We start from the raw sequence: 19,655 nt of genomic DNA on the forward strand, positions 1-19,655 counted from the left end.
AACACGATTTTTCAGCATCGTAAGTTCGTATTTTAGTTGATTCGAGTTACAATGTATGTGTGTGTCGCGATGGCCCTTACAGTTACAGGACACCGTGTATTCTTTTGATTCAATGATTGACACATCTTTTAGCGGTATAAATTATTCGTCGTTTGTGACGTCATTACATTTATAGCTGCCATTTTATCCTAACCCAAGGGAATTTTATTTAACCCTTTTGATTTTTCCATTTTCCCCATCAAAATTTTTATGAAAGGGAAAGATAACTTCTGACAAAGACGGATTTTTGGCACTTTGCGCACCAAAAAGGGTATGACGACGGAATTTTATTTTACCTTTTGTCCGATCTTTTTGGCCGCCAAAAGATAAAACAATTTCCGTGGAAGACGGGAAAAATGAAAAATTTGACGTTGAAGCCAAAAGGGGCGTTTATTTTTGCTTTCCAGGAATATCACGAAAAAACTTGAAAAATAAATTTAAAAACAAATTTTCAAAAGAAGAAAATTTTTTTTTTGGGGTCTTTTTATGAAAATTTTAGAATTTTATAAATTTTTAAAACGCATCGATGAAATTTAAAACTTTGGGATTCCTAAAGGGCCCAAAGGTTTTTGGGGGAACCAACAACATTCAGAAAAACTTTAGAACCATTGTTTAATATCCAAAATGAGATAAAAAATTTTTATAAATTATATGGGCCGCCCTAAGAGCCCTATCTAAGGCCCCAAGAGACCATGTTAAGTGAAAATTAACTGCTTTTAGGGACAGGAAAATAATACACAACTCAGTTATGAAATCTGGCTGATATTCCCTAGCCTCTTAAAACAATAATATTAATCGCTTTTGTATAAATTATCACAAACAAATTATATATGAAACTCCATGGCTGATACGTACTTCGCTGATTTAAAATCACTTTCCCCTCACTGAAAGTGACAGTTCAAACTCCTCGATGGTATTTGCATTCTTTTAGAATTGTTAAGATTTAAAAAAATACAAGACGATACAACTTTTTTTAATTTAAAATTTAACAAGTTTTAAAATCTTTCAAATTTTTTTGGTTTTTTGATAAATTTTAGCAGAAATGGGGGGACCGGATTAGAGACGTTCCCTGGGAAACCCAGTTTCAGAGAAGAAAGGCGCATGAACCATGGAAAATACCCAAAATTTCCCCTAAAGATAACAAAATAAAGGTTTTCTTTTTAATTTTTATTAAAAAAGCAGTTTAATTTTGTAAAAACATTAAGAATTTTTAAAAATTTATTTTTTTTAAAGATTTTTTTTACTCGCAAAAGTTTCGGTCCCCCTTTAAAAAGGAATTTTCGTTAAAACGGGGATGATTTTTTTCGAAATTTAAAAAAAGAAAAGGTTTTCCCAAACAAATTTAGCATATTTAATTTAACTTTACCTTTAAATTTAAAATTTTACATTTTTGAGCCGGTAAGGCCCAAAAACCCCGAAGGGTTTTTCGGGCCCGCCCTGGATCCAGACCAGCCTTGCGCAAATCCGCGCAGTCTGATCAGGATCCATGCTGTTTTAACAAGTAGAAAAACTGATAGCGAACAGGATGGATCCTGATCAGACTGCGCGAATGCGCAGGCTTCTCTGGATCCATGCTGGTCGCAAACCCACTATGTTGGTTTTGTCATGACGCGGCTCATATATCTTTTGGTTTTCAGATTTTGAGTATATTTATTATAGGGATCAGAATATTCGGCGTTTCTTCATGATGTTGTTTATTTGTATCTTCTTGTTCTGAATGAGACTCTCGCCAATAACGAGAATCCGCGGAACGGAACGCTCATGTTTGAAAGAGCCAAGGGCAAAACGTTTCGAGGTGAGCAGAACAAATATGTATGGTAATGCAACAAAATAAAATACATGTATAAACATAATTTGCCAAACCTGATACTAAAAACATCATTAACAAATCAATGTATTTTTAACACAAATTGTATGCCATGCATATAAGTAGTGGTGACAGGAAACTGGAATGAATTAAAAATGTATTTTCCAGTAGGAAACCAGCCCTTTTAAATTTCTTATAAACTACAGGATGCAACAGAATTTCATTTACATGTATCTTCGTATCTTCTTTTTGCAACTTTTACAGGCTATACTTCAAAATATGTCCGCAGCTATTTTTAAGATTTTACACAAAATTATTTCCTCAATATTTAAGAGTTAATTTAATGTTTCTCTTTAAATCATTGAGATAAGCTAGGTCAAGGATTATGGTTAGTATGTATTCTGGGTAATGGTTAGTATATGGGTTAGGGTTAGAGGTTTTGGGTTAGGATTATAATCTATGGATTGCTCGCTCTTTAATACAAATACAAAAAATGTTAAGAAAAATGTATTTCTACCATGATAGGTATGACAGGAAATGTCAAAGTTGACGACAATGGCGACAGGGAACCAGATTATTGGGTCTGGGATCTGGTACCCGGTGCAACAGAATTTCATGTCGCAATGGAAATATCCCTGACTTCTGTAGATAGTGAGGTAAGAATTACAGTACATATCAATTCACGTTTTAAGTATTTACCGCTTTTAGTCATTCCTGGATGACATAACTTGAAATCACGTCAATTAAAGCCTTCAAGTATGCTAAAATGTAGCTTACATTATTTCCCTACGCAGAATGCGCATGCGCGAAATGCAACATCCGTTACTATGCAAAAATGTATTGTAAAAAGGTTTATTGAATATGTATGGCATTGATAAGCGACATGGTATACAGGATTGGTGCAGTTTCCATGATTGTCTTCACTACATAAATTTTCTAGATTTGTTGTTGAATATACTGTTAATTTTCAACCTGCTTACCTCCAGATGAGCGGAATTATTTCAAGGAAATCAAACTTGGGTAAAATGTACTAAGATTTTAAGAAAAGTGAAAAGATGCAAGGCTATGTGCTATTTAATAAGGACAGAGTTTGCAGTTTTTATCGCCATATATTTTTACATCATGACTATCGCCGTAAGGGCTATTAATGCATATTATGACCTCTTTTTGGTAATTAACGTGGATTGAAAGTCCCGTTTGCAAAGTGTAAATTACTTTTTTTTCTTCACTTCACAATATTGTACTAAAAAATAAATTGTAAATAAAAAAAATCATGAAAATTAGTATGAATCTGTAGGCAGTCTGCTTTTAATGATACAGCCCTATTTTCATAGACAAAATGAACTGTTGATAAGGTAGTTCATTCCGTATTTTTCTGATGGATGTCAATTAGGTATAAATTCTACTGTTTCAGAAAATTCAGATTCTTAAAGAAATTGTATGGGAAACAACAGGTGGTAAAGCTCCGCCTTCCACTCCAACATGTGGGTTCTTAAATGAGAACTGCCCACCTGAAAAATCAAGTAAGCCTTTCTAAGGTTTTTACATGAATGTTATTGTTAATTAATATGACCTGTTGAAGTAGAATGGTCAATAACAGGCAAATTTTTCATTAATTTTTCAAATATTGGGACAAAATACTGTTTTTATTGGCGTCGGGTCTGGCACCAGGCTGTTGTTATAGCTTTCAGAAATCTAAAAGTTAGAGTTAGTTCCAAATTAGTTGTTCATTTTTGTTCATGCCAATTATGTTAGGTAAATTTTGATGTTATGTGATTTATATTTTTTCAGATATGGTATTAATAATTTCTATTTTTACTGTCGTCGCCATTGTCCTAGGTTCAGCTGCAAGTGTCACAGGCTACCTCTGGTACAGGTTTGTACATGGCGACTCATTATCAGCAAAATCTACATTTCTTGAACTTCAGTTGACAATATTTGTTTGTTTGTTTCATTTTACGCCTTTTTCCCAACAGTATTTCAGTCATATAGGCGGGTAGTTTCCTAACCATCTTTCCTGGAGAGTTACACCAGTACTAGACTCCCTTCCTCCGCGCTAAACTACCAAAGCATCTCCCGGGGATCGAACCCATGCCAGAGAGGTAAATGGTTTAGAAGTCATCGACTCTAACCCCTCGACCACGGAGGCGGTTTTCAGTTGACAAACTTTTATCAAAATTTCATAATACTATATATTGTCAAATCTACATTATATAATCTCCCACTGTCAAACATTTTAAGCTACATCATATAACCTACCATTGTTAAACACTTTAATAATCCATAATATACCTTCCCTTTGTCAAACATGTTAAATTCTACATTTTGTAATTTCCTATCGTACACTTGTATATCTACATCATATAACTTCCGATTGTCAAACGCCGTAATCTACATTTATGTAACTTCCTATTGTCCAACACTAAATCTACATAACATAACTTCCCATTGCGAAAGAGTATTTTAATTAACACAGAATAGGCTTAATACTGATTATGATATAGAATTAGTAAAAATGTATTTACAATATGATAAAAAAAGTTTCACAAGTCTCTCCCACTGTTCCGGAAACATCAATTGCAAACCTTTTGGGATAAACTTTAGGATATATGGTAGACAGAATATTTTTTGAATGTGAATTCTTATATTTTACTTAATATTGACTTATGATTTTACCGTCAGGAGAGCCAAGTTTTGATCGGGAAGTAGAACTTAAGTTGTGGACGATAAATGGCGATGATATCCGAATGTCCAAGGCCCGGTTCACAAACAGTATAAGTCAGGTAAACTACCGGTATCATACAAATGAGGAGAAAAAGTTAAAATTCAAAAATTGACAGTTGGCTCCAAATAAGTAAGAAACTTTATGATTGGCAGTTCATTTGGTAATTTTTGAGAATACCTTTGATTGCACTGTGTGTTAGTGATATTTTTAAATGAATCGCGCGGATTCTAAAGTATGCGGCACCTTTATGAAGATGGCCCATATTAGTATATTTTAGGTGTGATCTTTGTTAAGTGGGGATAATTATAATTTATTATAATTATTTTTAGGAACAATGCTTGCAGACTATTATTTTCTTCAATGTATATCCTTGAATAATGTGGTGCAACAGATTTTTTGCCTGTGTAACAGATTTTGAAACATTTGGAATTGTTTTTTTCTCCACTTTGACGTCATTATTTAAAAAAAAAGAATGTCAATATGGCGGCGCCTCAAATACACGTTATCTTTAATAAAAAATTTATTTTTCAGTTAAGTCTACGCAGCGTAGCAGGGTCAAAATCTGCTGGTGACCGGATATCAGATGTCACAGATAATCTCCAGTTATTTTCCAAGATTGGGTTCTACAAGGGGATAGTTGTTGCCATCAAATGTTTGAACCCTCAGTGTATATCCCTAACACAGACTGATTTACACGAACTAAAAGCGGTGAATACAATATCACATATGCATATCTTGAGCATATAGTACCTTGTCTTTACTTTTAGAAATACAGAATTTTTTATATTCCATCCTATGAGCGTAAGCGATATTGCGGTAAAATGTAATATTCCGGCATTGCCTTGCTTGCCAATTATTGTTTTTAATAAAAACTTTGAAAGTACTCGTAATTAGAATGTTATTACTTTGCACACTTCATAAACAAGAGTTTCTGAACTGGTATTTTCAGGGACATAGATGTACAGTTCAAAAACAGGTGTATTATTATTTTGTAGATGCGAGATCTACGGAATGAGAACGTGAACACATTTATTGGCATGTGTATTGAAGAATGCAGACCATGCTTACTCACAGCATATTGTAACAAAGGTAGCCTTGAGGTAAATGCCCTTCATTTTATAGATTCTCTCAGGGTTTTCTTTGGTGTGCAAAGTTAGCTCTTAAAATTCTTTCTCTCATGTTTCTTTCTTTGCATTGAGCCAATCAACTCTTGAAAAAAACACCTTTTTCTCTGTATATTTGACTAGTCAGTTCTCTCCCATATTTTTCTGTGTATTGGACCACTCGATCTGCTCCTGAAATCTATTCTGCATATTGCTCTAGAAATTCATTTTCCGATTTTTTGTTGTATTTGGAGCTAATCAGCACTCTAAATTCATTCTACTTTTTTGGGCTTATCATTTTGCCGTGTTGGGCTTTCTTTAGCTTTCTTTAGGGATTCTTATTTTCTCTATTTTATCAGATTTTTTTACTTTGTTTTCCCGAATTTTTTCTGTTTATTGGGCTAATCAGTTGTAGAAATTCATTTTCCCGATATTTTTCTGTATATTGGGCTAGTCAGAAATAAAATTTCATTCTCCTTTATTGGGCTTATCAGCTCTTGTAATCTATACATTATTTCCCGATTTTTCTCTGTATATTGGGCTAATCAGCTCTTGAACTTCATTTAACGATTTTTTCTGTACATTGGGCAAGTCAGCTCTTGGGCTAATCAGCTTTTGTAATTCTTGTTTTTTTATACTGGGCTAGTCAGCCCTTGAAATTCATATTCTGTATATTTGGCCAATAATCTCCTGGAATTCATTCTCCCGACATTTTTTTGTACTTTTGACAAGATAGCTCTTAAATTCACATTATCATTTCTTTTTGATTGAGCGTAAATTTTAAAACCATATAAATGCTGGCTTTGTTTCTAATAGTGTCATTTTTTTGGGTCGGAAGCAATTCTGTTTTTCATTCTGTTTTTGTCTTTTTCAAGTAACTTTCCTTTTCTTCGTGAATGAGATAAAACTGTAAGATATTTTTCCAGGAGAACGATTACCGACTTTGAGTTTAAAATAATGTAATCGGATGCGAACAGCAAAGATTTTTGTCTCGTATTGAGAGCAGCGTCTTTAAAGCGGAAATAAAATGTCGCGCCGATTATTTATCCGTTCTTTGACTGTATAATCTACATTTCGAATAAACTTAATTACCAAGATGTATAAACAACTGTATGAAGATGTAAGCTTATTATGATGTCTGAAATGACCTATTGTAAACATAACTGAACATGAAGAAAAATTGTATATTACTATATGACAATATTCGTTAAAAGGCAAACTTTGTTGTTAAGGCATTTCAGATCAGGTAAAAATCAGTATATATTCATAAATTTCAGACTTCACATTGTTTGTAATTATTAACATTCATGTATATATTATACATGTACATGTATATACATGCATATATTTATATTTTTCATCATCTTAACATGTGCAGCTGACTATAGCTATATGCCATAGCATTTGATCACATGTTCTTATTTTAGCCTATTATACAAGGTTACTTATAAGCCCATGGGGCCGGGTGTAGACATATTTTATTTTTTAACATATAAAATGTTCATATTAATTCTATATTGTAACATATGTCATTGTCATAAACAATTTATCTCATAACTATAGTGCAATATATTTTCAGGACATTATTGAAAATGAAGATATCAAGCTGGATTGGTTGTTTAAGGTCTCGCTTATAAATGACCTTACAAATGTAAGTAAGATTGATAGGATATGTTAAGCAACAGATTAGACGGTGCTAGGGGGTATGGGTGATGCTTCATCTTTTATAACCTCTCATGAATATACTCAATCAAACGAGGTCTGCAATTTTTACCTATCTTCTTGTAGTATTACTGCTCCCAAGGCATGTTATTTTTCTGATTTATTTAACATTTCTTAGAATATTCTGAGAAAATAAAGATTTTTTACTTTACCCTGTACACTCTCCATCTACACTAAGATGGGCATAATATTTCGTTCTAATGTCATAAGATAGTTTAAAACACACACATGCATTTACCATTCCGTTTAAGCCGATTATCTAAGCATCTTTTGAGACTTTGGTGAAATCGATTTTGGCCCTAATAGTGGCATTCAGCAAAGGTTTTATGAACTGGTACTTAAATACATAATACAGAATTTTATTTAATGGAAATTTTAAAAACACATCTAAAGCTGAGTTAATTTGCTAATATCATGAAGCATCTCTTCGAATAAAATAGATTGCTGACACATGTGTTTTTTTTTATATTCTGAAAACCATATTGCATTTACAATTGTTGCCAACGCTCATCAGAGGTCATACTTCTTTTTAATTGAAGGCACTTTACTATATTCATTCGTCTCCGTTACGTTACCATGGCAACATTAAAAGCAGCAACTGTTTAGTTGACAACAGATGGGTGCTAAAGGTGACTGATTATGGGCTTACAAGAATGAGAAATCTAAATAGGCGTCGTAATCTTACAGAATACAAGTATTATACAGGTATTTAGAACTTTTACACACTTTTCATGAAAACATATTGTGGTTTAATTTCTGTAAACAAATTTTCAGGGTTATCATTAACTTGTTAATATTGATTACATATCCGTGAAGCTTTCAAAAACCTTAAAACGGTATGACACAGCCGTGCAAATTACAAATGTATATGTAAATGAGGTGTATATTGTATGCAAATGAGCCGTTTCATATAAAACGTATTTCTATCCTATGATATTTTCACTGAAGAAATGAATGTTGATTTGGCTGATCATTTTGGGTTAACTAACAAAAGATGCTGATCTTAATTGTTTTGTACGGTCAAAATTTTATTATTAATGATATAACAACGGAACTATTTTCATACATCTGAATAGGGCTAAATACACAGCTGTTGTTTTAGTTTTCAAAAAATACCGGTATAAACCGATTCTTTTTATATACTTATGTATTTATTTTTCGTAATAGATTTGTCTTATAAAACAAACTTTTTTTTCAACAGAATAGTTACATTTCATTTGTTTTAATAAATGTCTCACGATTATGGAATCAAATCTTGAAAATATTCCTCGATTTTCATAAATCCATCCCGCCTCCTAATGCTAATACTTAATGCCATTAAGAATGGGTTAAAGCAGGGCCGGTAAAATCTCATTGACTCACTTTTGTCTGAATCATTTTTACTTGTCATTATAATATTGTTTATACATGTAATTCTGTTCGGACAGGCTGTTGGACAATCAGGGCAATACGACAGTTGATTTTGTCGCCCTTTGTCAAGGTAACGGCCATCATATCTTTTTTGTGTTGAATATACTAGCCCAAATTATCATCTGTATGTAAGACTTTCTGTCAATGGGGATAAGTAATTCTACAGATTTATTTTAGGTATGTTTTGGACGGCACCTGAGCTCATAGACAATAGCATGCAGATAAATATGGGTACACAAAAAGCGGATATTTACTCTTTTAGCGTTGTGTTGTTTGAGATTCTATACAGACGAAGTCCATACGATACCGTAGCAACCTCACCTGAAGGTACTTTGATTTTTTTTCAAAAATCTCTATATGTAAATGGGAATTGTTTTGTCTTTCGTTTTGTCTTTCGTTTTGTCTTAAAATACAAGTATCACACAGGTATCAAGAACTTTTATACACTTTGCATAAAAAAACAATATTTGTTGTACTAATTCCATTAACCAATATTGAGGATGATTCTTTGCTTGTAGATATTTATTACAAACTCTAGCAGTTTTTCAAATACCTTAAACGGCAGTTGCAGCAGTGCATGTTGTATGCAAATAAGCCATTTCACATGAAATGTATTCCTCCGCTAGGAAAGATGTTATTATTCTTAAAATATTTCCTAGGTAAATATAATATTTTTCTTGTAGAAATAATAAAACGCGTTCAAGCACGAGAAGTTCCGCCGTATCGCCCAAAAAATTTTAATGACGAGGCTGAAGACAACATTGAGAACGATTGGATGGTTGGCTACAACACGAGAAAGAGGATGATCCAGTTACTGAACGAATGTTGGTCGGATAAACCAGAATGTAGACCGCCAATGTCAGACATTAGATATGTAACAAGAGAATTACGTCAAGGGAGGTAGGCCCTTCTTGTAAAATTTCTATGTTTGCTAAGAACAAGTATTTTTGTTACTTTTGTCATTGCTCAGTACTGGTTGGTTCCAAGAACGGATTCAAAAGAGTGTCTATAAGCTTATATTATAGGTTCCTACACAAGCAGCTAAAATCAATAATTCTGTATAAACCAATGAGTTGGTTAAATATGAAATGAAACTTTTTGGAACAGTTGTTGCTCATCAGGAGTCAGAAGACTAATTTTGTAGCCTTACTAAGTGTTCTATTCTGTATATTGTTATATTTTCAGGAAGGTGAATATAGTAGACAATATGGTTCTTATGTTAGAAAAATACGCTGTGAATCTGGAGACCATTGTAGAGCAGAGAACAGCTGCGTTGATCGAGGAGAAACAGAAAACTGACACCCTACTTTACAGAATGTTGCCTACGTATAAACGATTTCTTCTGCTTTCTCTTAAGTTTCTATATCTTAGTGTTAGAAATAACGAAAGACAAAATGTCATATACTAGTATATGATAGGAGTATTGTCATTCATAAGTTCTACATACCTTTTAGACCAAAACATTCTCACTCAGTGTCACTGAGGCCCTAGCCAACGGCAATATTCCTACAAAGTTTAACGAAGTAAGTCCTCGTCACAAATATTGGTTGGGCAAGCATAAGAGGACGTTGATAGGAATGTACGTGCGGACGGCCAAACCCTTCACAGTGTGCTCCTCCCTAATGCGATCCAAATTAGTCTTTACAACTTCACAAGCCTGTTTTAAGCAATTATCATTATATCGTACTCAACTGAGTAGATGTGGAAGTACATTATGCTTAAATACCAGCTTGTCCAGCAGTAAATTAATTTTGGATCATGTATCAAGATAAAATTATTGGCCCCAAAATGTCCACCAGATTGAATCGTTGCTGGTCAACAAGGTGTATCAAATGGGTTTGTTAGCCGCGAGTTGTGTATCAAATTTAATTGTTAATCCCAAAAGGTCTACCAGATCAATCGTTAGGCCCAAAGGGTGTATCAAAAGTTGTATCTAATGGGAATTTTAGCCCCTAGTCGCGGATCAGATTGAATCGTCAGTCGCGAAATGATGTGTCAGATTGGATTGCTAGCCATGAATTGTGCTTCATGTTATGATGATTAGATCGCTCGCTCCTAATCGTATTTCGGACTGGATCGCCACCTGTCAAACGATATATAACCTCTATACAATTTTTCCCTGATTCTTTATTAGCATTTGATCTGTTATTTCATCTGGTTTATTTTGTTTCAGGACAGTTGCTGAAGATTTGAAATGTGGGAAAATTGTCAGACCGGAAGTATTTGAAAATGTTACCATATATTTTTCTGATATTGTCGGATTCACTGCTTTGTCGTCAGAAAGTACTCCGATAGAAATAGTGGACTTTTTGAACGATTTGTATTCAGCATTTGATGCAAGAATATCACAACGTGATGTCTACAAGGTATTATGTGATTATATAACAACTACGAAATGCATATCTAACACATATTTTACACGTGAATTTTTGTGGAATATAGTCACAATTAAACCTTCCCATGTTAAAAATGTTAAATTGACTTGTCCACCTTTCAACAAATCATTTATATGGAAAATTTGAAAATATTTACTCACCGAATAGCGACTTGTGCTGACTATGATAAGGTGACATTGGCATGATATCTGATCTTGATCTGCACTTGTCGCCTGGACAGAATCTGTAGCAGCAAGCGGCTAAATGCTAAGTCATAAAGCGACCTTTAGATGAAACAGGGATTCGAACTCTAAAACGTCAATAAGGAGTTGTTTGAATTCAACCACCCTATTTACTTGCCAACAGGCGCCTCGAAACTACAGGTAAATATCGATGTTTCTATATACAGCATAAAATGCAGCTTCCATAATTATGTAGTATATCATTCAGGTAGAAACTATAGGTGATGCATACATGGTTGTCAGCGGCCTGCCTGTTAGAAACGAGCACAGACATGCCGAAGAGATTGCTTTAATGTCGCTGGATCTGCTAAAATGTGCAAAAGAGTTCAAAATAGAGCACAGACCGGAAACAATACTTCAACTAAGGATTGGTATAAACACTGGACCATGTGCAGCAGGTTTGACTTTTTCTCCCATGAAGACTAAAGTTAATAAAACGTGTTCAATGCATTAAATAATAAACAATTGTAAAAGTTTCAGGTGCTCGACCGTAAAGAACAGTCAAGGAGATTACTAAAACAGTTTGATCGTTAATATTATTGTAATAAATTTTAATTTAATACAGATACAGACAGAATTTTTGAAGATGAATTTATAAGTATCAGTGCTTACTGGTTATATGTAAGCGAAATAAGGCACATATGATTAAAACAATGCCATACAAATCTCTTGAAATGTCATGTAGAATAGGAAAACAGATCGAGCAAAATAAAAAAAAAATGGAAGAACAAGTTTGAGAGATCACTTTGTTTCCAGATTTTTATACTTCACAACAGCAGGTGTCAAGTGCTGTGTGGCAGCTGTAAAAAGTTGCCCCGTCCTTCACTTCAGTTTTGTTATATTTTTCTGGTCCTTCGGGATCATTGATGCCAGCACTTTTATGTGTTGAGAATTGAGTACCGCTCAAGCCGGTGCTAGGGGGCGTGAGGGATGTTGCACATATTCATTATCTCTCATGTAAAGACGCAATCAAACCGAGTCTGCAATTCTCTTGTGATTAATGCTTCCGATGGATCACTTTGTTTCCAGATTTTGATTAATAATGAAAAAAGTATTTTTATAAAACATTTTGTAAATGAAAAGATTATTTTCCTTTAAAATATCATTACAAACAGTATTAATTATTTGAAATAAGGCACAGTGAACCCAATGCCAGCAAAGGTTAAGAGGTTTGATTTATCATTTTTGACAAAAAAAGATAATGGCTTAATTAGTATCCCCTGTAAACGTACAGCTTTCATATGAAGCTACATGTTAAAAAATAAAGATCGGTGTATTACTATACTGAGTATAGAATGATACAAAATTCGTGTCTGGAACTATTTTTTGCATTATTTTATAATCAGGTATAAATTTTATAGGTGTGGTCGGGAGAACTATGCCACGGTACTGTTTATTTGGCGATACTGTAAACATTGCGAGCAGAATGGAGTCAACTGGTGAAGGTATAGTGATTTTCATTATGCTTTGATGGTGTTTGAAATGCCAAGGCAGTGGTATCACTGTAAAATGGATGCATGTTGAGTGAGGAATATTTAACTCCGGCTCAAACAAATGTTGTAGATATATTTTTCTTTTGTTGCAATAAGGTCATGTCAGAGGAGAATTCCTCAGTTCAATTCCGTACGAACGGGCACCGACGTTCCATAAACTAGCTGGATAGCTTCCTCCATGAAAGATTCCATATTATCTTGTGGGACTCGAACTCACGGCAAACTACCTTAACTACTATGCCGCGTACGCCATTTGTTTAACTTGTATATATATCAACAAGAGATGTCGGTAGGATAACAACGCTCGACTATTCTTAGTGCTTGATAGTAAAAAAAAATGCTTGATAGAGTTACCTCCTCCTGTTTACAGGTTGGGGTCATGATGGTGAACAAGTGTGCAAAGTTTCAAAGCCATATGTCAATGGACTTTGAAAATATTTGAACTATTACAAAAACTTTAACGTAAATTCTAAGTCGAAAAATGGGCATAATTCTGTCAAAATGCTTGATAGAGTTATCTCCTCCTGTCTACAGGTTTGGTCATGATGGTGAACAAGTGTGCAAAGTTTCAAAGCCATATAACAATGGACTTTGAAAATATTTGAACTATTACAAAAACTTTAACGTAAATTCTAAGTCGAAAAAGGGGCATAATTCTGTCAAAATGCTTGATAGAGTTACCTCCTCCTGTCTAAAGGTTGGGGTCATGATGGTGAATAAGTGTGCAAAGTTTCAAAGCCATATGTCAATGGACTTTGAAAATATTTGAACTATTACAAAAACTTTAATGTAAATTCTAAGTCGAAAAAGGGGCATAATTCTGTCAAAATGCTTGATAGAGTTACCTCCTCCTGTCTACAGGTTGGGGTCATGATGGTGAACAAGTGTGCAAAGTTTCAAAGCCATATGTCAATGGACTTTGAAAATATTTGAACTATTACAAAAACTTTAACATAAGTGCCGACGCCGACGCTCGGGTGACTACAATAGCTCTACTTATTCTTATCGAATAGTCGAGCTAAAAATGCAGTTATGCTTATGATAGTTATATAATTCATCTACAGGTATGTTCAAACATGTTTGAAGTTCGGCAATATTTGTAAATTGATGATAAACGACGACGTCTTCGTTTTGACAAAAAAAAAAACTTTGGCGGTATTTTTTCATTTACTTCATCCTATTGATATTTGATCAAGAAAAGAGTACCTTTAATTGTTAAAAACAAAAGAGGAATGATTTAAGGTGGTTCGAGAGAATTTCGTTCTTTTTCTTAAACATGTTTCCTCTTTTAATATTTATTTTAGCAATGAAGATTCATCTAAGCCAGAGCGCCAAGACAGCTCTCGACCTTTGTAACAAATTTCAAACTGAAGTGAGGGGATCAATAGAAATAAAGGTAGGTTAAAGTTAATCACGCGAAAATAAGTAATGGTTCGAGAAACGCATGTTATTAGCCATAATAAAGAATTATTGTAAAGTAACAAAGCGTTTATTGGATTAGAATGAGTATTAAACCGCATGTGCTACCATTGCTACCATATAAGGAAGGAAATCTTACTAACCTATAAAATGATTTCTATGACCATTAAAATAAAAATACAGATAAGATTCACTGTATGACATATATGTTGCTAAGATACTCAGAACTTAAGTATTCATCATGAAATTGTCTTTTTAAACGTGATTTAACAATGCATCACACATCATTTAATTGTTTGTTTGATTTTCAAGCCTATTTTAACACATTTTTGTCCATATCATGAATTTCCCGGATAACTTACCAGCTATTACAAATTTCTCCAGAAGTGACTTAAATCACCCTTCTTCCAGATTGTACTACTAATTCCACATTATTTCTAATCGAATCATGGATGAGAGGCAAATAATGACTTTCAGACACAATGTCCTATGTCCTTACTCAATGAGGAACTTTTGTCTTGTCCGGTGCTTTCTTAATTGAGCTTATTGAGCTAAGCTGGCGGACACATATTATCTATATAAACCATAACAAGCTGTCGGAATTCAATTATTATTTAATTTAGTTATTTTATATGGAAATCCTTTTTGTCATAAATTGTATCAAAATATACCAATTTTGCAATCATTTTATTATGATAAAATATGCAAGTAGAAGGGTGGGGTTGACTGATATCACAACATTGCCGTAGACACTTATCTGAATAGTATATTATTTATGGAACATCATGCTTTTCATCTATCTCTGCCGGACACCAAGACGCTAATAACAAAGATTTTAACAGCTAAAAGGATATAGAGGAGCGGCAAATTGACGGTAACTCGCTACAACTGTCACTAATAAAACAAGAGCCGGTTGAACCGGGTGATGCTCCCCGAATAGGTTTTGGACACAGGAAGGTATACCTCTTGTAGTGTCAGAGTTATGTCACAGACAAAGTTCAAAGTGTAAAAACAACCCAAATGTTGTGCACGACACATTGTCTCAATATGGTGATCATTTCTGTGAAATAGTTGTAAAATCAGACTTCAAATAAGGAAGTTATGGGCTAGACACGATTTTGCTGCAAGGACATGCTGTGACCTTGACCTTCAAGGTAGCGCCCCAAATGTTGCATGTGACACGTCGAATATGGTGATCATCCCTGTGAAATAGTTGTTAATTCCGACTTCAAGGAACGAAGTTACTGGCCGAGAGCAATTTTGCTGCAAGGTCATGCTGTGACCTTGACCTTCAAGATAGCGACCCAAATGTTGCACGCGACATGTCATCTCAATATTGTGATCATTTCTGTAAAATATTTTTAAAATCTGCCTTCAAATAACGACGTTATGGGCCGGACAAGATTTTGCTGCAAGGTCATGCTGTGACCTTGACCTTCAAAGTAGCGACCCAAATGTTGGGCGCGACACGTTGTCTTAATATGGTGATCATTTCTGTGAAATAGTTTTAAAATCCGACTTCAAATAACGAAGTTATGGGCTGGACATGATTTTGCTGCAAGGTCATGCTGTGACCTTGACCTTCAAAGTAGCGACCCAAATGTTGCGTGCGACACGAAGTCTTAATATGGTGATCATTTCTGTGAAATAGTTTTAAAATCTGACTTCAAATAACGAAGTTATGGGCTGGACAGGATTTTGCTGCAAGGTCATGCTGTGACCTTGACCTTCAAGGTAGCGACCCAAATGTTGGGCGCGACACGTCGTCTCAATATGGTGATCATTTCTGTGAAATAGTTTTAAAATCCGACTTCAAATAACGAAGTTATGGGCCGGACACGATTTTGCTGCAAGGTCATGCTGTGACCTTGACCTTCAAGGTAGCGACCCAAATGTTGCGCGCGACACGTCGTCTCAATATGGTGATCATTTCTGTGAAATAGTTTTAAAATCTGACTTCAAATAAAGAAGTTATGGACCGGACACGATTTTGATGCAAGGTCATGCTGTGACCTTGACCTTCAAGGTAGCGACCCAAATGTTGCGCGCGACACGTCGTCTCAATATGGTGATCATTTCTGTGAAATAGTTTTAAAATCCGACTTCAAATAACTAAGTTATGGGCTGGACACAAATTGGGACGTACGAACGGACTGACGGACTGACGGACAACCCGACGACTATATGCTCCCCCGAAATTTTTCGGGGAGCATAATAAGAGAAGAAAAACAAGATCAATGATGGGCGGTGTTCAGTCAACACAACACAGGACTAGCGACAAAGAGCCCAGCAGAACATCAAACAAAAACAGGACAGAGGCACGAGGCAAAGCACGCCCGGGATGATTACTGTTGTAATACATGATAATAATAGAAACCGACAAGGAAATTAAAGAAGACGATTTATTGATTAATAAATAGGCCAACAAAAGTAAAGGGGTGAAGGGGAAGGGGACTTTAGGGTCGGGGACGGGGACTGGTCAAAATTAAAAAAGAAAACAAAGCCAGGGGCATAACTCTAACTGTCTTTTATTCATGGTACGTGAGTTATTTCCTTTTGATCACGAATCAAGAGTTTGGTCTATACCTAAATTCTATGACAAACTTAAATCAAACGTATGAATATTATTTCAATATTTCAGGGTAAAGGAAGTGAAATGACGTACTGGTTGATAGGATCCAAATGCTGAACTGTTGCTACGTAAGAGAAATATTTACGATGACAACTTGTGAACAGCTGAACAGTCACATAAACTACTACAACAACAACAACAACTAATGTTTTTTATTTCTATTTAATAATAACCCTATTTTATTGAAAGACCCCTATGGCAATTCATTAACTGACAATTCAATGCTATGTTTTTGAACGAAATAAATATGTTACTAAGCAACTGAAGTCTCCCTAGCCCACCGGTCCCTTTCCCGCTATGCCAAACTTTTTTGTTTAATTATCTTCTATAATGCATTTATTGATTTTCTATGATTTCCTTTACTGAAGGGTCCTGAACTACCCGTCCTTCACCCTTGTGCCTTTTTCTATTTTTGTTCGATGACCTGCTGACTTCCTAGTTAGTGGTCCTTAATGTATTGACTTTGTTGGGAATACTGCCCTACCTTGACCGATTTTTGTTCTCATATTTTGTTGTTATTGTAGGTATTATGACGGTGCTGATTGTGATGGGCTTTTGTACTTTTTCATGTTAGAATTCAACAAATGTTAGTTTTTGTTAATAAGTACTAATCTGATCATCAGATAACAAGTAAACAATTTTTGAGCACTTAAATATTTCCTTTGCTAAAACAAAGTTAAAAGTACTTGTAAAATTGAAATAAATACAATGTTATACCAATAACAATATTTAAATACATGTAAATTAAATCCTTAATACAAATAAACAGAACCTAAAACCATTGAAATTGTTCTTACTTTGTTTGAATTGTAAGTAATAACCATATTATCAGAGTTTATCTTGTGGAATTCTAGGGTGTTTAAACTTCTTTGTGATTAATTAGTCGAAAATGTTACCATAACATGGAAATTTTTGTGCGATGAAGACATTTACCTTAATGCAACGCAATGCGTTAAAATGTAGAAATAGAAATAAGAAATAAAGTGAAGATTGTAAAAAGCGTCATGTTTTATCCTTTAAGACGACACAATAAATTAGTAACATGTTAACAATAAATTTAACATTGCCATAAACATGCTATATTTGTGTAATAAAACCTTATGAAACTTGGGTGTATTATTTATATACATTGTACAATGACAAACTAAAAACTTATTAATCTTTAAACATGTGTAAATATTTATAAAATCATATCCTTAATTAAAGATACATTATGCCTCAAATATGCATATTTCTAATTCAAAGTATGTGTTTAATAATGATTTAATAATGGTTTAAGAAAATGTTAGATACTTAACATATGAAAAAAATAGTTCTGAAGGTGCAGTAATGCCGGCTCGCCACGGCGAGCCGGTATTACGGTAGGATTTTACTGAGAAACAACCTAAAACTCCGAAGCTATCCAAAAATTTAATCGAAGCTTGGCTTCCAGCTTTCTACAAAATTTATCTATCAGGGCTAGGATCCAAAATTATTTAACCAATCAAATTTAATCTTACATAGCGTCAAAAAACCTTCAATTTTCACGCCATTTTTAAAATTCAGCAAGTATTGTTTTGAGCGCAAAGATATAATGATGATGAAAATGTTTGTCTTTTCAATAAATCATATTTACACTGACTTCTGATTTAGCGATTTCACCTGTTTTCTCTGTAGTAAGTTTTCGTTTGGTTAATTAACATAAGTGTACATCTGCTTCTGTGCATTTTTTATTTTTCCTTTTTTCCGGTCATTTTATCCTTTCCGGTATTTAGTGTATGTATTTACTGGCCGGGATCCGGGACGCCCGGGATCCGGGATCGTATAAGATATGGAGGAAAAACCTAATGAACTATATTTGTGTTGATTGTTGTCGTAATGAAAGGCCATTAAACGTTATTTTTTTTATTGTATATAATGAACGTTAAATTAATTTAACTTAGAATATAGATATATTTAGAGCTATTGATTAACAAACTTAAAATGCGGAAATCACAATACTTATAATTATATGCCTAATTAATTGGAAAAATCAAAGACTATTTTCTTGAATTGGTCAAATCCCGGGATCCCAATATGTTTTAAAACGATCCAAGCTTTTCTGAAAACTATATACTTGAACTGGCCAATCCGTGAGATCTATTTACATTTTAATACGATCCCGGCCTTTCTGAAAACTATATTCTTGAACTGGTCAATTCCCGGGATCCCTATATGTTTTAATAGGATCCCGGCTTATCTGAAAAACATCTTCTTAGACTGGTCAATTTCCGGGATCCCTATATTTTTTAATAGGATCCCGGCTTTTCTGGCTGAATTGATTGACAACTTGTGTTTACTTTAGGACTTGTGCCTCTCATTCCAATACTAAATAACATACATGTATTACAACTTAATTTTGTATAAAGAGACATCTTTATGAAATCTACCTATCTAACATTTTGTGGTCAAGGTCAACAGGCCATATAGTAAATGTGCATAGACATAGGTTCTTCATTCAATCTGTTTACATGCACCTTCATATATACTCATACTCATCTTGGTTTAACTGAGAGAACTCAGAGAACTTTCAGTCAATGAGTTTAAGATTTTGAATTTACTGGCCCGAATTCCAGTTTTGAATTTATTCTACTAAATAATTAACAAAATTTTCTTAAATTTACATTGGCCTGAACTTATATACACTGGCCATCGGGCACCGGGCCAGTG

At 34.2% G+C, this 19,655-nt stretch overlaps 2 protein-coding genes across 2 annotated transcripts; both read left to right on the plus strand.

Annotated features, from left to right (window-relative positions):
• Positions 1 to 1,673: 1,673 nt before the first annotated feature.
• LOC132731122 (receptor-type guanylate cyclase gcy-28-like) lies at positions 1,674 to 4,092 on the plus strand. Its single transcript, XM_060717248.1, has 4 exons — positions 1,674 to 1,834; positions 2,372 to 2,502; positions 3,261 to 3,369; positions 3,638 to 4,092. Exons 1-4 carry the CDS (start codon positions 1,801 to 1,803, stop codon positions 3,844 to 3,846), a joined length of 483 nt encoding a protein of 160 aa, XP_060573231.1. The 5' UTR covers positions 1,674 to 1,800; the 3' UTR covers positions 3,847 to 4,092.
• Positions 4,093 to 4,545: 453 nt separating this feature from the next.
• Positions 4,546 to 17,893, plus strand: LOC132731123 (atrial natriuretic peptide receptor 1-like). Its single transcript, XM_060717249.1, has 13 exons — positions 4,546 to 4,629; positions 5,103 to 5,279; positions 5,567 to 5,671; positions 7,254 to 7,325; positions 7,936 to 8,101; positions 8,984 to 9,133; positions 9,490 to 9,706; positions 9,992 to 10,132; positions 10,980 to 11,172; positions 11,632 to 11,821; positions 12,785 to 12,868; positions 14,221 to 14,312; positions 16,977 to 17,893. Exons 1-13 carry the CDS (start codon positions 4,594 to 4,596, stop codon positions 17,022 to 17,024), a joined length of 1,671 nt encoding a protein of 556 aa, XP_060573232.1. The 5' UTR covers positions 4,546 to 4,593; the 3' UTR covers positions 17,025 to 17,893.
• The last annotated feature ends 1,762 nt before the right edge of the window (positions 17,894 to 19,655 follow it).

This window comes from Ruditapes philippinarum, unplaced genomic scaffold, assembly GCF_026571515.1.
Source record: "Ruditapes philippinarum isolate M1 unplaced genomic scaffold, ASM2657151v2 ctg6050_1_1_1_1, whole genome shotgun sequence".
In the NCBI taxonomy this organism is placed as follows: Eukaryota; Metazoa; Mollusca; class Bivalvia; order Venerida; family Veneridae; genus Ruditapes; species Ruditapes philippinarum.

Excerpts from the sequence above, each read along its gene's own strand:
- LOC132731122 (XM_060717248.1), top strand. The coding sequence starts at position 1,801 with ATGTTTGAAAGAGCCAAGGGCAAAACGTTTCGAG. Across the intron at positions 1,835-2,371 it reads CAAGGGCAAAACGTTTCGAG|GTATGACAGGAAATGTCAAA; the intron begins GTGAGCAGAACA and ends CTACCATGATAG. Across the intron at positions 2,503-3,260 it reads TGACTTCTGTAGATAGTGAG|AAAATTCAGATTCTTAAAGA; the intron begins GTAAGAATTACA and ends CTACTGTTTCAG.
- LOC132731123 (XM_060717249.1), top strand. The coding sequence starts at position 4,594 with ATGTCCAAGGCCCGGTTCACAAACAGTATAAGTCAG. Across the intron at positions 5,280-5,566 it reads ATTTACACGAACTAAAAGCG|ATGCGAGATCTACGGAATGA; the intron begins GTGAATACAATA and ends ATTATTTTGTAG. Across the intron at positions 11,173-11,631 it reads CACAACGTGATGTCTACAAG|GTAGAAACTATAGGTGATGC; the intron begins GTATTATGTGAT and ends TATATCATTCAG.